The sequence below is a fragment of the Borostomias antarcticus genome, assembly GCF_949987555.1.
Source record: "Borostomias antarcticus genome assembly, contig: scaffold_79, whole genome shotgun sequence".
NCBI lineage: Eukaryota > Metazoa > Chordata > Actinopteri > Stomiiformes > Stomiidae > Borostomias > Borostomias antarcticus.
The window spans coordinates 178,234-197,500 of NW_028175942.1; the positions used below are offsets into that span (position 1 = coordinate 178,234).

The 19,267-nt window shown below is 44.4% G+C and overlaps 2 protein-coding genes across 2 annotated transcripts in view; both read right to left on the reverse strand.

Annotated features, from left to right (window-relative positions):
• Positions 1-2,604: 2,604 nt before the first annotated feature.
• LOC311329000 (SMC5-SMC6 complex localization factor protein 2-like) lies at positions 2,605-6,092 on the reverse strand. The gene is made up of 8 exons (XM_084462885.1): positions 6,057-6,092; positions 5,392-5,565; positions 5,190-5,286; positions 4,391-4,478; positions 4,129-4,270; positions 3,641-3,817; positions 2,888-2,982; positions 2,605-2,692 (listed from the first exon to the last, which is right to left on the reverse strand). Exons 1-6 carry the CDS (start codon positions 6,083-6,085, stop codon positions 3,802-3,804), a joined length of 546 nt encoding a protein of 181 aa, XP_084319011.1. The 5' UTR covers positions 6,086-6,092; the 3' UTR covers positions 2,605-2,692; positions 2,888-2,982; positions 3,641-3,801.
• A 5,164-nt stretch (positions 6,093-11,256) lies between these two features.
• LOC311329005 (tetratricopeptide repeat protein 21B-like) overlaps positions 11,257-19,267 on the reverse strand; it is a gene marked incomplete at both ends in the record, with an annotated part of 27,780 nt that continues 19,769 nt past the window's right edge. The window contains 2 exons of the mRNA XM_084462892.1: positions 11,257-11,297; positions 12,530-12,680. Coding sequence (XP_084319018.1) covers positions 11,257-11,297; positions 12,530-12,680 — 192 coding nt within the window. The remainder of the gene's footprint in view (positions 11,298-12,529; positions 12,681-19,267) is intronic.

Sequence of the window (19,267 nt, forward strand, 5' to 3'; positions counted from 1 at the left end):
CTGGAGCGGATCAGAATCACTGGGCCGATACACAAATTAAAAGCGGTTAAGGCTTTGTAATAGTAATTCATCCCGGGTTAGACATCACTTCTAGAGTTTGTTAGGGTTATGGTGTTGCATATCACTTCTAGAGTTTGTTAGGGTTATGGTGTTGCATATCACTTCTAGAGTTTGTTAAATAAAACCTGCCAACGAGCAGTTTCACAGTGTGAGTTACCATGGGAACTGACCTACACTTTCAGTTAACTCTTTCTGGAAATGGTTTGAGCTGTCTGTCTTTCTCGAGTTTGAGTTACCTGTTTCTGGAACGGAAAGAGTTTCTCTCATCTCATGGTTAGCAAAGTCAAGAGTTTCCACTAAACCTGCTGTCTGGAATACCGTGATTTTGGCTAAGTTACAAATTGCCAACCAGTGTGAGAAGACTCACCCATGGAACACAACAGACTTGGTGTTCACAAAAACAGGGCATGACAAACTCAAAGACTCAACGAGAACATTTTTATTATTATTATATTTTATCCCCAGCAGGTGAAAAAACTAACATTTTCCGAAACTGAACATTGCTTGGCACAACAACAAATGTTAACTCTCCTGGCTGTTGGTCATCTCCTCAGGAACAGGCTGCCAATAGTCGTAGAGATTCCGCTGCAGGAACAAACACAGGCATCAATACCAGACTCCACTCTGCAGGTACAAACACAGCCATCTATACCAGACTCCACTCTGCAGGAACAAACACAGGCATCAATACCAGACTCCACTCTGCAGGAACAAACACAGCCATCTATACCAGACTCCACTCTGCAGGAACAAACACAGGCATCTATACCAGACTCCACTCCGCAGGAACAAACACAGCCATCTATACCAGACTCCTCTGCAGGAACAAACACAGCCATCTATACCAGACTCCACTCTACAGGAACAAACACAGCCATCTATACCAGACTCCTCTACAGGAACAAACACAGGCATCTATACCAGACTCCTCTGCAGGAACAAACACAGCCATCTATACCAGACTCCACTCTACAGGAACAAACACAGCCATCTATACCAGACTCCTCTACAGGAACAAACACAGGCATCTATACCAGACTCCACTCTGCAGGAACAAACACAGGCATCTATACCAGACTCCACTCTGCAGGAACAAACACAGCCATCTATACCAGACTCCTCTACAGGAACAAACACAGGCATCTATACCAGACTCCACTCTGCAGGAACAAACACAGCCATCTATACCAGACTCCACTCTGCAGGAACAAACACAGCCATCTATACCAGACTCCACTCTGCAGGAACAAACACAGCCATCTATACCAGACTCCACTCTACAGGAACAAACACAATTTGTGAATACCTTTTTGACATAATGTACAACACTGTAAACTAATGTTGTACACAAACATGCTGACAGGACAAATCGCCAGCAGCACAGCTGAAATGGGTTCGTCTGGGGGCTTGAACACTATGGTCCGGTACCTAAACTCAACTTAAAAACGGAACCAGCATCAGCTACCTGGAGAGGTCTGGTTCTCAGGAGCAGCATCTGCCACTTGGTGTAGATCTGTGCTACAAAGTCCTTCACCTGGGAGAGGGAGAGAGACAGACAGAGAGAGAAAGACTGGTTGGTATACCATACAAAGCAACAAAGGTACGTATTTATCTCAATAATTACCCGCAATAGCTGGACCTCCAGCGACCTGATATCATCCCACCCACCTTGCTCTGGTAGAGTCTTCCTGCTCTCTCTGATGTCACACTTGATGTGCTTGTCCAGCTCGGCACACAGCAACAGCAGCTGGTCCTGGCAGGACGGAGACAGTTTAACAATATAGCTTGTAAAATACAAATTTATTTATGACTGACACATGCAGTTAAGTCTGACTGAAAAGATAAGGCCTGGCACGTGTTTTGTGTTTACCTTCTGACTTGGGGGGAGGAACTCAAACCTGGCAGCTTCATTAGCCAAAGCCAGAAGGCTGTAACTGAGGTAGTGGGCCTGAAACAAAAATACAGACCACCAGTTCATGAACTGAGAATCATGTTTAAGATCATGCTCACAAGCTCGGCAGGACAAACACATTATGTAGCGTCGTAGACAGGTTTTTCAGACACTAGTTTTTGTTCTTTCTGAACCTGCTGATCGAGGGAGTCTGGGTCGTCATCGTTGTCATCGTCCTCCTCCTGTTGTCTTTGTCTACTCCTGGAGATCTGCAGGCTCCTGAGAAGGGCAGAGGGCCGCATGTGGCGCAGGTACGGTCGCAGGTCAGACAGCTGGGGCACAAAACACACTGCAGGTTAGCAATGCTGCTGTTTAGCGATGTAAGCATCTACAGTACAACCAACTGTTTCAGTGGTGGGGTGCTGTGAGAACATGGAGGACTGCTATCTTAAATGATTTATCACACCTAGCGTTAACTTGGCTTGCAGAGTCTGTATGTCTTTTTAAGTCCCTTCTTGAAACCCTTTTTACAGAGCTGCCATTAATGTCATGTAATTTTACCTACCTTTCTCTTGATGTTTTAAGTAGGGCTGTTTAACAAGTTAATTAGATCAATTAATTGTGGAAAATTCATTGTATTTATCTGGTTTTACCTGGAACTCAGTATTGGTGGGCGTGTAAGTGCATCTTTGGTTTAACAGCTTGGAGATCATCGACACACTGAGGTGTCTCCTGAGTTGCCTGCAAAAAAACAGAGTATGTTTTCCCTGAGTCTGGAGCGGATTAGTCAGTGTGTTCAACTGGTGATGTGCCTTTCACTCAACTTCTACAGTTGTTTATGTGGCGTACATAAAAACAACATGCTCCACCTCAGAGAGAGGGGAGGAAACAAAAGAGTTGGATGACCAGCATAGGAGGAGGGAGAGCCGGGCTTACAGTCCACGCTTGTTGTCAGGCAGCAGCTGGAGAAGCCTGCGCAGGTTGTGATGGTCCTCAGTCAGGGCTGTGAGAGCTAGACAGATCAGGGGAAGCTGGAGCACAAAGGTCCATTGTTACTGAGGAGGACACATCTGTAACACTGTGAACTGGGTAGGAAAATCGATTCATGTAAGAATCGTGATTCTATTCTCTACGAAAAAATCTATTCCTTTCAGTCTGTTTTTGTACGTGGCTGTAAGCCAGCACCTAGGATAGCGTTTGTCCCATTGTCACTCCCTCCCTCCCTCACTCCAGTCAATGTTGACCTGCATTTCTCTGTTGGCACCACAAGAGGCAGTAGTCCCAGCACACCAAAATAAAGAAGGACACCAAAATCAACCCGCCGATCTCCATTGCACAAGTAGAGTAGCGTTACTAGTAGCAATATTGTCACAATACTGAGAAAAGCTTGTGTGCAATGAGCGAGCGCAAGTAAGCTCTCCTCTCACTTAAGAAACTGGGCTCAGCATCATGATCATGATCACAAGTTTATACAGTTTACATATTATAAAGCAATGGTAGTGTCTACTTTTCATGTCAGTGAGAAAATTGATAATGCATGGGTTGTGTCTTTTGTCTTTTCCGGGGACCTGGCAACACGGGATTAACAAAGTAGAATTATGTTGTTCACCAGGTTGATAGATTTAATAAAATAGTCGTAGAATGAAAGAGAGAGAGAGAGAGAGAGAGGGGATGAGAGGATGAACTGACCATGTTGTCCCAGTCCCTCATGTTGTTCACCAGGCTGTGTTCCAGCGAGCTCAGGTGGTCAGTGGGCAGGAGAGCGAGCTGCGTCTCCAGGCCTACTTTGCTCACCACTGTAAGCAGCAGCAGCAGCTCCGTGTCACTGTAGGCCCGGGGACACAGGGCCGTCACGTCAGACAGGTACTGTGGAGAAAGGCAAGTACAGGACTGAGTACACACACACACACACACACACACACACACATGCCATCTCTACCACACACCAATCTCACACCTAAACCCTGGTCTCCTCTCACCCTGATGACGTTCTCAAAGTTGTGTTCCGGGAAAGTTCCCAGTTCCTTCTTACTGGACAGGCTGTCAGTGCTGACCTGGAGGCTCTCTCTAAGCAGACACACAGGTGGAAGCTAATTCTCAGAAGGAAATCCTTCGTTTTGCTTTAACTTGCTGTGTTTTCACTTGAACAAGAATCAAAACTAGGGAATACGACTTACAGCAGGTCTCCCTCTGTGAAGGCGGGCTGCAGACTGGCCAGAGGGAAGAGGGTGACGTAGGGAGCCCCCATGTTCATGAAGACCAGAGTCACGTCACCCACGCTGGGCACCCACACCTCAAACTCAAGGTTTTTGTTCACTTCTGAGGAAACATGAACAGGTAAAAAAGGACACCTTTGCCTTTTCGCCACAATGAGAAACAAATAGAGAATGGGAACACGGTCATGGACACACACCCACACACACACACACACACACATACCTTTGTGCTCCGCAGCCGAGCAGGCAATGTCTCTGAGAGCCTGCAGTATCTGGTGGGAGACACTCATCTCCGTATGGACCGACATCATCTGACAGCGACAACGGACAAATTAACTTAATGAACAAAATGGACTTGCTAAGACACTGAATAGTGCACAGGGATTAAACATGTTTTGGTAACACTTGATACAGAGGAGGCAAAACATACAGTGATAGCAAAGACAGATACACAACAATACATCAGTGATAGCAGATCCAGCCTATTAAAAATAGTTTTAAAATTCCCCAAGGGGAACTAAGGCAAGGCGAAGAGAATTTTGAAGCATATTCCTGCATATTTCTACACCATATTTCTGCAGATGGTCTGAAGATGCTCAAATAACTCAACTAATTACCCATTGACCCTGACCCAACGCAGTTGTTGGATGTCAACAGAGATGCAGCTGTTTTCCCCCATGGAAGTGCCCAGCAGGCAAGCCATGGGCACACAATGCGAAATTCAGGACACTCATGGACAGGACTGAACGTGACAAACTGCAACGGCGCCTGAGCAAATCTGTGCTGTTAGGTACATAAAACTGTGTTGTTAGGCAGGCACGCTAGTTAGGAACAGCTAGCTAGCTAACGTTAGGCGTTCGGTGGCTAGCTAACGTTAGCTAGCTAGCCACGAGAGGCTGTTGGAACAAGGTAAATAACGTTAATGAGCTTAGCACAGTAGCTGTTTACTATTGATGGGGCCCCTCAAAATAAAGTGTGACCCTAGTATCAATAGGAAGTGTGGAAGAAGGGGGTTAAATTACCTGGAAAAGCCAGCGAGACACCTGAGGCGGGCAGGGACAGGACTGATAGGCGGCCTGTAAAAACCCAGTACCGAGCTGGGACCTCAGTTGATCTGGACTGGACGTAAAGAGAGAAAGAATAAAGAATAACGCCTACTTCCTCAAACTCAAGTTCTCTTACACCACACTCACTATAACTGGCGTGCGCACACACACATCTCACCAAAGGACGGTTTTCTGTGCAATTTCCTGCGTAGTGCCATCGCATTGCCCGAGCTTCAGAGTATGCTGGTTGAACAGACGGCCAAAGTAAGAGAGACAGAACACCTCTTCTCCCGGGTGCGAGTCTCTGACGACACTGTACGACAAAGAGAAACGCTGTTCTCTTTGAAGCTCTCTAGGAGACGAGACACACACACATTGCGATACTTAAAGTACACTAAGCAGCGCCCAGATACCATGTGCCAAACAAACAACAAACAACAAAACAACTTTTATTGTCATATAGTGAGACACAGCATACGGTAATGAGGCAGCAATGCCGAAACACACACGAGTGACAGTAGCGTCCACCAATTAAATTATTCTCCTGCTCTTAACCCATCCCATCGTCCTTCCCCCAAGGGCAACTGGGAGCAGAAAGTAGGCAGCGTGCATGGGCCGAGCCGGGGACCAACCAAGTGCTCCTGTCCATCTTCGTCAGGGATGGACAGCGTTAGCGATCTGTTCTCCTGCATGTTTTTCGTATTCGGTTCTTTTTGGGAGAAAACCCTTGCAAACACGGGGAGAACATGCAAACTCCGCACAGAAAGGCTTCTTGCTGTGAGGCGACAGTACTAGGTACAGCGCCACCGTGCCACACTGTGCGTGTGTGTAAGCAGTTATTACCTTTGTTTGTTTGAGATGGCCTCCTGCATGTTCTTGTCGCTCTTATCCTCCAATTCAAGTCTCAGCAGATCCTCCTCACAGGAGAGCTGCAGCTTTATCTTAGTCTCCTTAGACCTAGGAGAGGGTTAGGAGAGATTTTCCAGGAGCCTGCCCCAGGTTGCCTGTTTCAATATCTGTGTGGTCTGAATGACTCTATGTGCTACTAACCCTGCTCTGCCTTCCCTCTGCCTTCCCTCTCCCTAGTGCCTCTCTCTCTCCCTCCTATCTTCTAACCAGGTTCAGTGGATGCCCCACTGTCACCAGCAGACCTCACGAAGTCCGATAGATACCCCCGTGTCTGCTGTGGATGATGTAGCATGTCCGTAGAATATTCTCTCCCCTATGATGTTTTTAGCCTCTCTCACTCTGAAAAGTAATTCAATGCAATGTATTGCTTCATAAATGTTCTTAGCCAGTAGACAAACATACTCCTGGAGCTTGCTCGATCGCCTTGTTGAGAGGGGTCAGGGAAGAATTTTTACAGCTCACTTATCTGGCCCCCGGGTGATTACTGTTTTTTTGCTTCCCTCTGGAATATGTAGAGTGGGTCGTATGCCCACCTCCCTTGTTCTCTGTAAAGCGCATTGTATTGCCTCTGGGTATGAAATGCGCTATACAAATAAAGCTTTGATTGATTGATTGATTGATTTAGGAGAGAGTTAGGAGAGGGTTAGGAGAGCTCCAGGAGATGGGATTTTGAGGGTATGTATGCTCACGTCTCCAATGGTTTATATACAGTTAGTCTCAATGTATTATAGAGCCTGCATTTTTCATCTATGGAGAGGCTGATGTAAGGCTAAAAAATGTGAAAACGCCAGAGATTTGTACCTCTGATTGCTCATCCTCTCCTTCAGCATGTCATCCAGTTCCTGTAGTTGACAGACTTCACTTTGGATGACGCAGGCAGCTGAAGACAACGAACGGAAAGAACAGATTATTAACTACAGTAGCACAGCTTAAATGGATCTGTGTGGAGCTCAAATACATTGATTCGTCCAATGCCTCTTGATTATCAGATGTGTTAATAGTCTGTGGCTGTGTCCTACTATTGCTGATTTTTGCAGAGGACCATAGGGTCTAAACATCAGTGAAACGAAAGAAAACGCATATGGAGCCAGAGTGTGCGCCACTTTTTTCCTACTCCTGAGTCTACTTCCAGTGATCGGCACCTCACTACACTCCTTTAGTGTGTGTTACTTTTTCTACACACAGAACACATTTACTACGTAGCAGCGCAGCTGAAATTGCTTCGCTCAAATACTGCACGGTACATGATTTGAACCTGAATAGAGACAGAGAAACATCACTGGCAGATCCCATCTGCAGGAGCAAATGTAGCAAATGGAGGCACGCACATAATCAACTACTAAATTTAGACCCTCCCGCGCGGGTGCTGAGTTTACTGGTTCGGACTGGGATAAGGGCACGCAGGTGCAGAGATTACTGGTTCGGACTGGGATAAGGGCACGCAGGTGTAGAGCTTACAGGTTCGGATTGGGATAAAGGGCGTGTGGGTGTGCCGGGCGCAGGGTAGGCGCTCTTCTCTGGCGTGGCCGGGGGCCGGGTGCTGCCTTCCAGGATCTGCTGCAGGGAGAGCAGCTGGTCCTCCTCGCTGCTGGTGCTGCTGCTCTGGGTCAGGTCCAAATCCATCCGCAGACTGAGGTCCGGGCTTAGCTCCTCATCTAGAAGGTCCCCCTCCTCCCTACCCATTCTCTGTCCCTCTCTTCCCCCTAGTCTGTCCGAGGGCGTATTAGAGGGAGACTGGCGGAGGGGGGCTGGCCTGCCTTCGGGACTCTCTGTGTCGTTGCACGGTTGGGAAGTCGCAGGGCTGACGGGAGAGTCGGCGGCTCCCGTCTTTGTTTTAACCAGCTCCTGTTTTGACAGTCTGACCGTGGAGGAAGCTGGGCAGTTTGAGAATCCCCTGACGGGAGGGACGCTCAGTTGAGACATGTCCATATGCGTCTCTAAACTGACGGTTTTGGGGTCCGAAGAGGGGGACATTATGGAGTACCACGTTGTTCCAGAAGGGGATCTAGACACGGAAGCACTGACTAGACTAGACGCTGTGGGAGACAGAGAGGCTCCGAGTGGAAAAGGCGATCCGGCGTCTCCCTTCCCATCAGAGCTGGGATTGGCTGCTATGCACTGGGAACTTGACACGATGACCACAGTATCGTAGAAAAGTGTGTACTTCAGAACTGATGTTCCGCTCCGTGGGTGAGCGGTTGTCTTCTGTGGTGATCCGTGACTGTGCAGAGAGCCTGGGCTTGAGGTACAGACGGGTTTGGGAATTGTGTTGGCTGTGCAGCCCATCGATTCACCTCTATCCTCTCCTCCGCTCATCACTCCTTTGCTCTGGTCTGGTTTGCTTAGGACTCTGACTGGCACTGGGTTGCCAGATTCAGGGTCACCAGACTGGAGATCACCATTGCTGTCTCTCAACCCCTTCGTCGGGGTCTGGGGAGACCTTCTATCTTGGGATCTAGGTGATTGGCTGGATGATGGCATGGGTCCTGTCCCCAACCCTGGCATGGGTCCTGATCTTATGTCTGTGGGACAGGACTTCTTGGGTCTTTCCCCTTCACCATGTCTGTCCTGCGAGTCTGGGGTTCTGGGCCTCTTCAGAGACAGGAATCTGCTGCTCCCTGGTGGAGTACAAGAGGACTTCAACAACAAGGTGACATTCTATAACGCAAATACACCATATAACAAGCCCATCTGGAGGGTCAACTCAACTATTAGGACAACTACCATATTGGTCTGAATATAAGACTTTTTTCCCTCTGGAAATAAGTCTGAAAAAGTTGCATCGTCTTATATTCGGGCACATTCGGCATCAAATCACAGTAAAACTAGTGTTCTGCTCATGACTTTAACATTTAAACAGGCATATCTCGACTTGTGAGGGTCATAGAGACACAGGGTTTGGACTGGGACAAAGTTCTCAACCTGACAATGTCCCACGTTTAATGTTCAGCACCTTCCAAGCCCGAGTTATCGAATACAGATGGCCCAATGCATTCTCTACACTAATGTGGAGCCTCTTCTCCATTCGTTCTCTATTGGTGGGACTTTTGACACCCAGGGGGTGCAGGGGGATGCTCGCGCCTATGTGTCCAAAACTTTTTTATCAGCATTTTCAAATAAAAATTATTTTCTTTTTAAAAAACAAGATTTGGTCTTCAAAAATATGATAATAAATAAAACAAATATCAACACTTTAAAAGAACTCAAGTAAGGTTCATACTAATCTGAGTCCCCAGAAGCTCTTGCTGCAGCCAGAACCTTTGGAACAAAAAAACTATGATATTTGTGGACACCAATGGGAAAACTCTTGGATTTTGTGGGCAAAGGATGATTGGCTCGCATAGATAGTGAGCTGTGCGGGGAAGCTGATTGGTCATTCAAATGCAGCTGGATTAGAAGGGTAATGCGCTGGCTCTGCCCCTATGCCCATGTTTTGCATGTTAATTATTAACAATTAGATTTTTTCCATCAAAAATGGCATTTGGGATAACAGTAATAGATTTTCTAAGTATTAGTTTTTTTTATTTTTATCATTATAAAATAGTTTATAGATATTCATAGTTTGATATCAACAAGCATGTTCTGCTCAGAAAATCAACATTGTATCACAATTAATATCAGAAATGTAGGCTTTTCTACTGGCACAGGCTAATTTGTTGATATTTATCACCCCAAACATAATAGTGAAAAAAAGAAGGAAAAAGTCTAAAAATGCAATCCAGTAAAGGGGTTAATTATTGTAGCATCTTAAATTACAGAAAATTGAATTATATTATTATTTCAAGTAATTTTATAAGAAAAGCTGTTATCCCACTTGACTGGCATCGTTAATGCGTAATGACATACTGTGAGATTCCGCATGGGGTGATCACTAAAGGAAGTTCCAGGATCTAAGATGTATTTACATGTAAATACTCATTCTATATGAATACATAGTGAGAGGCACTGGCAACTTATTTGTAAAGGTCTTTATTCTATTATTAGCTTAACTATGGACAAAGACAAAATATGCCTTAAAACAAACAAAAATATATTAATGTTATTAATATGATAAACATTATTAATAAAAAATAACAATATACACTTCTGTTATATATAATATACAATTATGCCTACAAGCTTTAGAATAGTCATAAAAACAATACAATATACATCAAAGTAATGATGACATTGTTGGATAACAGAACAAAATTGTTATCCTGAATGACAAAATCGTTATCCAGAATGACAAAAAAAGACCTTATTTAACAGGCAATTACTTGGCCACCTATGGAAAATTATGACCTTGACCTTTACCTTTTTAATGTCATCTTTCACATGAAATATGCAATTTTGAAATAAAACAACAGTTTTCATGTTTTTTACGTGTTGTCCCGTATGACACAGGATTTGTATCATAGTGCACCAGTGACTGAAAAGGTCAAATTATTAACATTTTAGGAGAGCCTTGCTAACTTTGCTGCACAGACTGGGGGTCCTTGAGAATCTTCTTTCTGATGCAACTTCCTGTCACAATGCAGTATGGTGTAAAATTGCTCCTGGATGTCTGTTAATTGGCTAAAATCCCAATGTGGGGACAAAAGTCTTTTACGCATTAAAATGAAAAGAAGAATCCTCAAAATATGTTAATGTATCCATGGAGTCACACAATTATGCCCTATCGGTAGATTTACGTTTTTTTGAAGTTGGTGGAGCATTTTTGCACTTTGATTTGTGGTGCGGACAGTTATCCCGAATGACATTTTGGCACTTTTGAGCTCAATGGCTCCTTAAATTTCCCTTGGTCATAATAAATACTACTATAGATCAATAAAGTTGAGATAGTTGGGTCACATAATGTAGTTTTAATTAAAAAGTATTATATATTAAATATGTTTTGGACACCTAAATGGACACATCCCGTCATTGACCAATTTAGATGTGTGCAGTGTGCACACTGAGGCTTAGTCAAAGAGGAGTTGGCGACATAACAAAACACTAGAATCATATCTTTACTGGCCTCTATCACCGAGATTACGCTCGCTCCCCTCTCTGACAGAAAAGGGACTTATAAAGAAAGAAAACTTAAGTTGTTTGGAACTGCACAAGTATGGAACAGGTGGAAAAGTTGACATTTATACCTGGAGTTGAGCTTTCAGGTGAAGGAGCCCCTCTGTACTCCAGTGATGCACGGTCCTGAGCAAGGATCATAAGAGGCACACAGACGCCATTCAGCAAAAGAGTTAATTATGCATGGGAAAAGTTAAAATGCCGTAATCACATCACAATCCATGGAGGCGCTGACATACAGGCAATGTCAATGTCATGATGTAACTGACAGGGAATGAGAGAAAGAGCCCTGTGTGCTGTTTAGAAGGACTCCCTTTTCTCACTCTGTCAATTATGCCATTGGGGGTCCGTTAATATGCCAAACAGCAGGTGTTTCCGATCACTCCACACAGCTGTTTGTGCTGTAAATCAGTTAATGTTTTTGTTCTTGTATGGGTGAATGTGTGTGTGTGTGGGGGGGGGGGGGGGGGTAGGAATCAATATAAACACCTGCCCTACAGCAGCGACTCTACAACTATTTTACCATCAGTCAAGTAAAGGGAACTTTTTCATGCAAGCAAGGGAGTCTCCAGCAACACCAAAACTTAGGCCTGGATTACACTACTGCGTTTTTCAGGGTTTTCGCAGAAAAATACCTATGTTTGTGCCTTGCAATTACACTACCCCAGCCAAAACTAACCTTGAAACCTGAGGCCTTGGAATATGGCTGGAGCTACGTTTTGGTGCTTGAAATCTGGAGCTGCGTTCTAATGTAATAGGCAGATTTCTGAAAAACTATAGGAATAGGCCTACACTGTAACACTGTGTTCACTTCACATTGCTAACAATCAAACAGGTGATTTAATAGTTTGTGCTAGCCTATAGTATATAGTATCTTGTATGGATCTTAGTTCATATCAATTTGGAAATAAGAATAACAGGAGTCACGCAAAAAACAGCCAAGCGGATGATAACATAGGATGAACTTGAACTGTATTCAATGTTTACAGGTTCCCCCAAAAAAGACACTTCAAATCATAACCCAAACGAGTAGACACCTGAAATAATAATATTCTCTCTTTTGAAGCAAAGTAACTGGCAGAAAATTAAAAAGCCTTTATTGAAATATGCTGTAGCCATGAAGAAAAATGCAGTAGTGTAATCCAGGCCTAGCCAGCGGAGGGTTTGGGGAACAAGTACCTCTTGAGAAGGGACATGGCTGTCCATGGTGAGTGAGAGTGGACCACTACAGCTGAGCTCGTCTTCTTTGTCTCCTGAATGCTGTGATGACTGGGAAAGCTGGGAACAATGACTGTGCTGCCTGGCTGGGCTGCCCCTAGGGCTCCGGCAGGGGTCTGGGCAAGGAACACCTTCCTGACTAGACATGGAGGTGAGGGACGAGGACATGGAGGTGAGGGACGAGGACATGGAGGTGAGGGACGAGGACATGGAGGTGAGGGACGAGGACATGGAGGTGAGGGACGAGGACATGGAGTGGGGTGTGGAGCTTCCAACATCCATGGGTACAACCTAATAATAAGACAAACCAAAAACATAATCTGTAGAATTCATACAACTCAGTAATTGCAATGCAAGTCCTGCACATTTCCCTCTTTCCTTGAGAAAATAAGTAGCATTGGTGTAGGGCTGCAAACATTACTTGCCTTATATTGTAATTGTGATTATTACGTGCAATAATATTTCATATTTTAATTACATTTTATGTGGTTCTGTTGCGGGAAATGCCATGTTGCTGGCTGCTGTCCAAAGCCTAATGAATTTAATTACATGTTCACCAAACTTCTCAACACAAATAAATGTCTGTAACACTTTCAAAAAATGCACCATAGAAAGTAGGCTAATTACATGCATTTTAAACACTAATACAAGATGAACGAATACCCTGCTTTAATGGCACGTCTATCACGCTTTGCTTCGTGGCCCAAGCTATGACAGCCGGCGGGCACATTTGAGCTGGCTAAATTCACCTGGTAAGGTTAGCCTACATTTAGACACATATTTTGTGTTCCTTAGAACAATATATGCACAAAGAAAGCAGGCTACACACATTTTAAACACATACAAAATGAATATAGAGATAAAACCTGCTTGAACAGCGCTGGCCACGTCTCTCACTTTCTGCCTAACGTTACCCCAGCTAGCTAACAGGCTGCAGCCCATGGATGTATTATATAAACTGGATACAGCCACTCCATTCACTGGCCGCTATCAACAATGAAGCCCTATTGAACCGCGCCATCTTGGCAAAATTTGTAGTCATTTGACTATTTCCGGTTACTTTTGACTTGCGCAGTTGTGCTTTTCTGGCCTTCCGGTTACTTTTGACTTGCGCAGTTGAGCTTCTCTGGCCGACGCGCGTCCACGAAAAAGTTCACATTTTTTAATGAAAATGACCACAAGACAACCTCCTGTGCATAGTTGAAATGGTAGTGGGATACGGTGATAAACTGGAGTGATCATTTGACAGCAATTATTAGCCTTTTCCAGGAATGGACAGAAATGGGATATTTTTAGAATAACAGGAATTTATTCACATACAATGTAAAGGAGTTGATGTGTAGCATGAAGATGAAACGATACACTGAGTTTGGGTGTTTTCAGTCAACGTTGGCGTTGACCGCTTCCAGCTATCGAATGGCCGACTGGTGTAAGATGGATAGCCTAACGTTAGAGAGATAAATGTAGGCTATGGTTATGTTAATAAAGCTAACAATGATGTTGTAACATGCATGCAGCACTGCCGATCTGATCTGAACGATTGATTCATTATTACCATGGATCGGTATTGGGATTGATCAAGGGCGAGTGTGAAATAGCAGCCACGAACTCAGCGGGTTTTCCGAGATGCGGTAGCCGCGGCCAGAGCTCCTGCTGGCGGGGAGTGAAGCTCTTCAACTCGCCTGTCACTGGCTCCCTGGAGGAATTTAGCCTGGCTGCAATAACGTTATCGCGAACGGAATGAATACCATCTACTAGCAAACAAAACATGTTCAATTATATTTAACTTGTTAAAACTAAGATGCCAGGATCAAAAAATAATTTCTCCAATTGATATATTTGACAAAAACAGGTTAATATGCAAGCCGGTTTTCATTGCTAAATCAAAGCGGGGAGAGCCGGGAACGCGCGTCTACATTTCAGAGAAATGTGAACTTTTTCGTGGACGCGCGTCGGCCAGAGAAGCTCAACTGCGCAAGTCAAAAGTAACCGGAAATAGCCAAGTGACTACAAATCTAGCCAAGATGGCGCGGTTCAATAGGCCTTCACTTTAGATTTCGATTCCTGGGGGCTTGGTTAAACACATGGATGTATTATATAAACTGGATACAGCCACTCCATTCACTGGCCGCATGGAGGTATAATATAACTGGAGACGGCATTGAAAATGGCTGCCTATTCATTTCAATGAAAGTTGCTCACCGGCGCATGAAGCCATTTGACGTAGTGGCCAAAGCCCGGTATTGCAAGTCAAATCAAGGCATGCGGCCCAAGAACCCTTATTTCCCATGTTAGTGGATGATGATAGATAGGGCTAGAAAAGGAAAACAAAATTTTTCTGGGTATCATTCAGCATCAGAGACCAATCTTATCAATATAAACTTTTAGTTTTAGGGGTTTGGGGGTTTTTGAAGCCACCAATACCTGTATTGAGCCATTTAAACATGTGCTGTGCACGAGCCTCGGGGACGCGCTGGTCGCGCGTTCGTGAGTCCTGCGAGCTCGGGAAAGCACGTGACCATAGGAAGACCCGCCCTACTCTGCCTCTGATTGGATAGGAAGTCATGTAATGACATCGGTTAACATTTGCTATGCTTATGATCATGCTAATCATAGATATGAACGTATGTCTATGATGCAAATGATCATGACATGTGGTTACTTTAGGACATCGTTGGAAAAGATCTAGAGGGTAAGTGGGTCAATGTTGAATAACTTAGCTAACATTACCTAATGTTGCATTTCTTTATATTAACATCAACTATATTGATAGGCTAGGGAGCTATGCTAACGGTAGCTAATGCTAACGGCTTAGGGTTAACGTTAGTTAGTTAATGCTAACGTTACGTTCGGAGGTCTCAGATGTATTTCAATTTTAACAATGTTGAGCATGATCAATGTGACATTGTTCATACATTGATTACAGTCTGTAATCTTGTCTGGCATTATTTAGCTATAGTGGGCTGATGCTTGCTGCTGCTACTATAGCATTTGCCACATTATACATCAAATTAATCAAGCATAGTGTTATTACCTGAAGGCATTATTACCATTGCAAGTAAGCATGCCATGTATATGCCATGCCTGGAAATCAAATTAATAGTGTAATTATTCCCCATCATAGCTCATTGTACACTGATATAATCATTCTCCTTGCCTTTGCTAATACTCATCTCTTTTATCAAACTTTGTGCTAGGAAAGAAATCTGGCTGTGATTCGTCGCTAGTGCTCATCCAGGCTGTTGTCATCTCCCGCCTGGACTCCTGCAACTCCCTACTTGCTGCCATCCTGCAGCGTTGGCCATCAGACTCCTGGAGAAAGCTGCTGCTGACCTGGTGTTCAACAGCCCCATGCTCTTCCACAAAACTTCCCTACTCTGTTCTCTGCACTGGCTCCCTGCGCTGTCCCATCCAGTTTAGGACTGTGGTTCGAGCCTACAGGGCAAATGAACAGCTCCCTCCGACCTCCAGGCTGTGGTCAAGCTCTGCTGCCTTGAGGTGATTGGTTCCCCAGTTGCTCCAAGCCCCCCTACGGCAGATTGGCGTGGCCATGGCTTTTTTCTGTCCTGGCCTCACAGTGGTGGAATGAACTGTGCACTGATGTCAGAACAGAGCCAATAATACACACTGTTCATAGTGAGCCTAGTTATTATTGATTAACTTGGACTGTTTCCTCTCTCCTTGTCAGTCATTAAAATATGTTCAGTGTTTCACAATACTGATGTATAACATTTCATTATTTTGTCTCAGACCATTTCTGAAACAATCATCAGTGTCAGTATACATTTCCCTCCAATGTTATTGCTTGCCCATTTTTAACCATTTAACTACTAGACTGTACAAACGAATTGCACAACTATAGTATTTTCTAGGTATAGCCTACTTCTCCACTTTCTCTTAATGTTGGTATGAAATGGCAGTCAAACTATGCAATGATGTTCCACACTGTTTCCACCCAAATTCCCAACAAATGTGGCCACCACACTGTTCAGGACATTCACAGGTCTTGCTCTCAGGGATCGGTAAAAGAAAGGGACATGGTTCCTCCATAATGTGCTAAGGCTCTGCTTAGATCAAAGGCTTGGTCATCAGAAAATATCACAAAGACAGTGATCACAAAACAATTAAAAACATGTCACCAGTGTATGCCTTAACCCTAGTCAAATTTCTAGTATGTGTGAACCATATACATGGCAGTAAACAGATCTTGAGTCATACAAACTGGAGGATGCTTGACCCATACAAACTACTTTAACTCAATTTCAATAAACAACTTCAAAATATGGCAGACAGAAGAGCTGAGCAGACTTGGTAGATGACTGGATGATCTTACAGAGAACCAAGGGAAATTGCTGGTATTAATGCTAAGAGTAATGAGGGATGAGGTGCAGCTGGGCAGAGTGGAGACAGGTGGCAGGTGATGCAGGAGATGGGAAGGTGAGTAGGCAACAACCAAGCATGAACAGGAACTGGACCACTGGCTCCCCTTGACTGTCCAACCCATCCATCAGCGCCAGCAGAGTGGACACGATAGAGCCAGAGAGAGAGAGACAAATGCAACGCAAGGTTAGTTTAGTTCCAATCGCCCATGTGCAACATCAATCAAGTACGCAGCCAAGCTAAAGAACCGAGTTACACCAGAGGCGGAGCGAGGCGGTGGCTCCGTGACAGACAGGCCTCACCTGTGTATCTGGTCCTGTCTGCTGGAGCATACTGGGGACAGCCGGTCTATCTTGTTGAAGAAGATGAAGGAGGGTCTCATTAGGTTGACCTGGGGAGAGACCAACAAACAGCCATCACAAGCTCTCAGTCAACACTGAGGATGATGGTCAGGTGTCCTGTCCAATAATTATACCCCCCTCCCCCCACCGCCACAGTTGCCCCATTGGCTAACCTGGTCAAAGAGAAGGCAGAGCTGATTATGTGTTCTGATTCACCAACCCACTTGCTAAGGCAGTCAGCTCCTTTCCTTATAGACACCTTTGTGTTTCCCTGCCTACACTCGTTAGTCTGCACCCGCGCCACTGGGGTCTTGCCTGTACTTGGGGGACTGTAGATCAGAGCACTACACATCTGTAGGTGGGGGGGGGTTGGGGGGAGTATGTGAAAAACAGGGACTTCACAAGACAGCTCAAATTAGACAAGACAGCTTAAATACGGCTGGGTCTTCATATGTTTACTGGAGCAACGTACTGTAGTGTGGTCTCACCTAGGAGGTTCTTCTATCAGGTGATCGAACACAGAGGGGTTGCTCTGCTTCCTGTTCACTGACTGAAAAAGCAATCACAGTGGGATTTAGTGACATCATTATGCACATCAGGAATTCATTATCTCATCTAGTCAGTCAAAAAATGATTTTGTCCTCACCAATAGGTGGCGCCTCATATCACTGCATTTATCTTTTAAAACAGCAAACACTATGTGTAAATAAGGTTTTAAACTTCATCAACATCATTATAAATAATCAGCCCCTATGGCTGGATACAGGCGCAGCAGAAGTCGAGGGTGACAGTACTAGGTTTTTTAGCTGGCAGGTGCCCGTCAGGCTCAGTGAATATCTGGTTGAACTGGTTTAAACTCTGTCCTCAGTATTAGTACTGCCCATGTGCACAATTGATTCGCTAGCTTTTCATTGGGATAGCTGGTGGCAGTGTTCTAGAAAGGTGGTCATGTGCGTTCCTAAGTCAGAGGACCCGGGTTTGAACCCAGTGTGGGCAAGTGTGGTGGAATCAATACACCTGTTACAATCGCAGGAATTTTATGGGAAGGAAGGGGCTTCTTTTTTTAAAGGTTTTGTACCTTCAATATTAGACACTTAAGCAAACAGAAAAACACAAAACACAACTATAAAAGGCCTGGCTTGGTTTAAAGCCCACTCACCACGTCAAGGTGCAGGCCAAGAGTGGGGACACGACAATCACTAACAGACAAACCCTGACAAATACACATGTAAAGACATGTAAAGAAACACGTAAAAACATACAGACTATACATATAGGAGTAGGGAAGTTGTGTGGAAGAGCATGGGGCCGTTGAACACGGGATTAGCAGCAGCTTTCTCCAGGAGTCTGATGGCCAACGCTGCAGGATGGCAGCAAGTAGGGAGTTGCAGGAGTCCAGGCGGGAGATGACAACAGCCTGGATGAGCACTAGCGACGAATCACAGCCAGATTTCTTTCCTAGCATAAAGTTTGATAAAAGAGATGAGTATTAGCAAAGGCAAGGAGAATGATTATATCAGTGTACAATGAGCTATGATGGGGAATAATTACACTATTAATTTGATTTCCAGGCATGGCATATACATGGCATGCTTACTTGCAATGGTAATAATGCCTTCAGGTAATAACACTATGCTTGATTAATTTGATGTATAATGTGGCAAATGCTATAGTAGCAGCAGCAAGCATCAGCCCACTATAGCTAAATAATGCCAGACAAGATTACAGACTGTAATCAATGTATGAACAATGTCACATTGATCATGCTCAACATTGTTAAAATTGAAATACATCTGAGACCTCCGAACGTAACGTTAGCATTAACTAACTAACGTTAACCCTAAGCCGTTAGCATTAGCTACCGTTAGCATAGCTCCCTAGCCTATCAATATAGTTGATGTTAATATAAAGAAATGTAACATTAGATAATGTTAGCTAAGTTATTCAACATTGACCCACTTACCCTCTAGATCTTTTCCAACGATGTCCTAAAGTAACCACATGTCATGATCATTTGCATCATAGACATACGTTCATATCTATGATTAGCATGATCATAAGCTTCATTGCTAAAGCATAGCAAATGTTAACCGATGTCATTACATGACTTCCTATCCAATCAGAGGCAGAGTAGGGCGGGTCTTCCTATGGTCACGT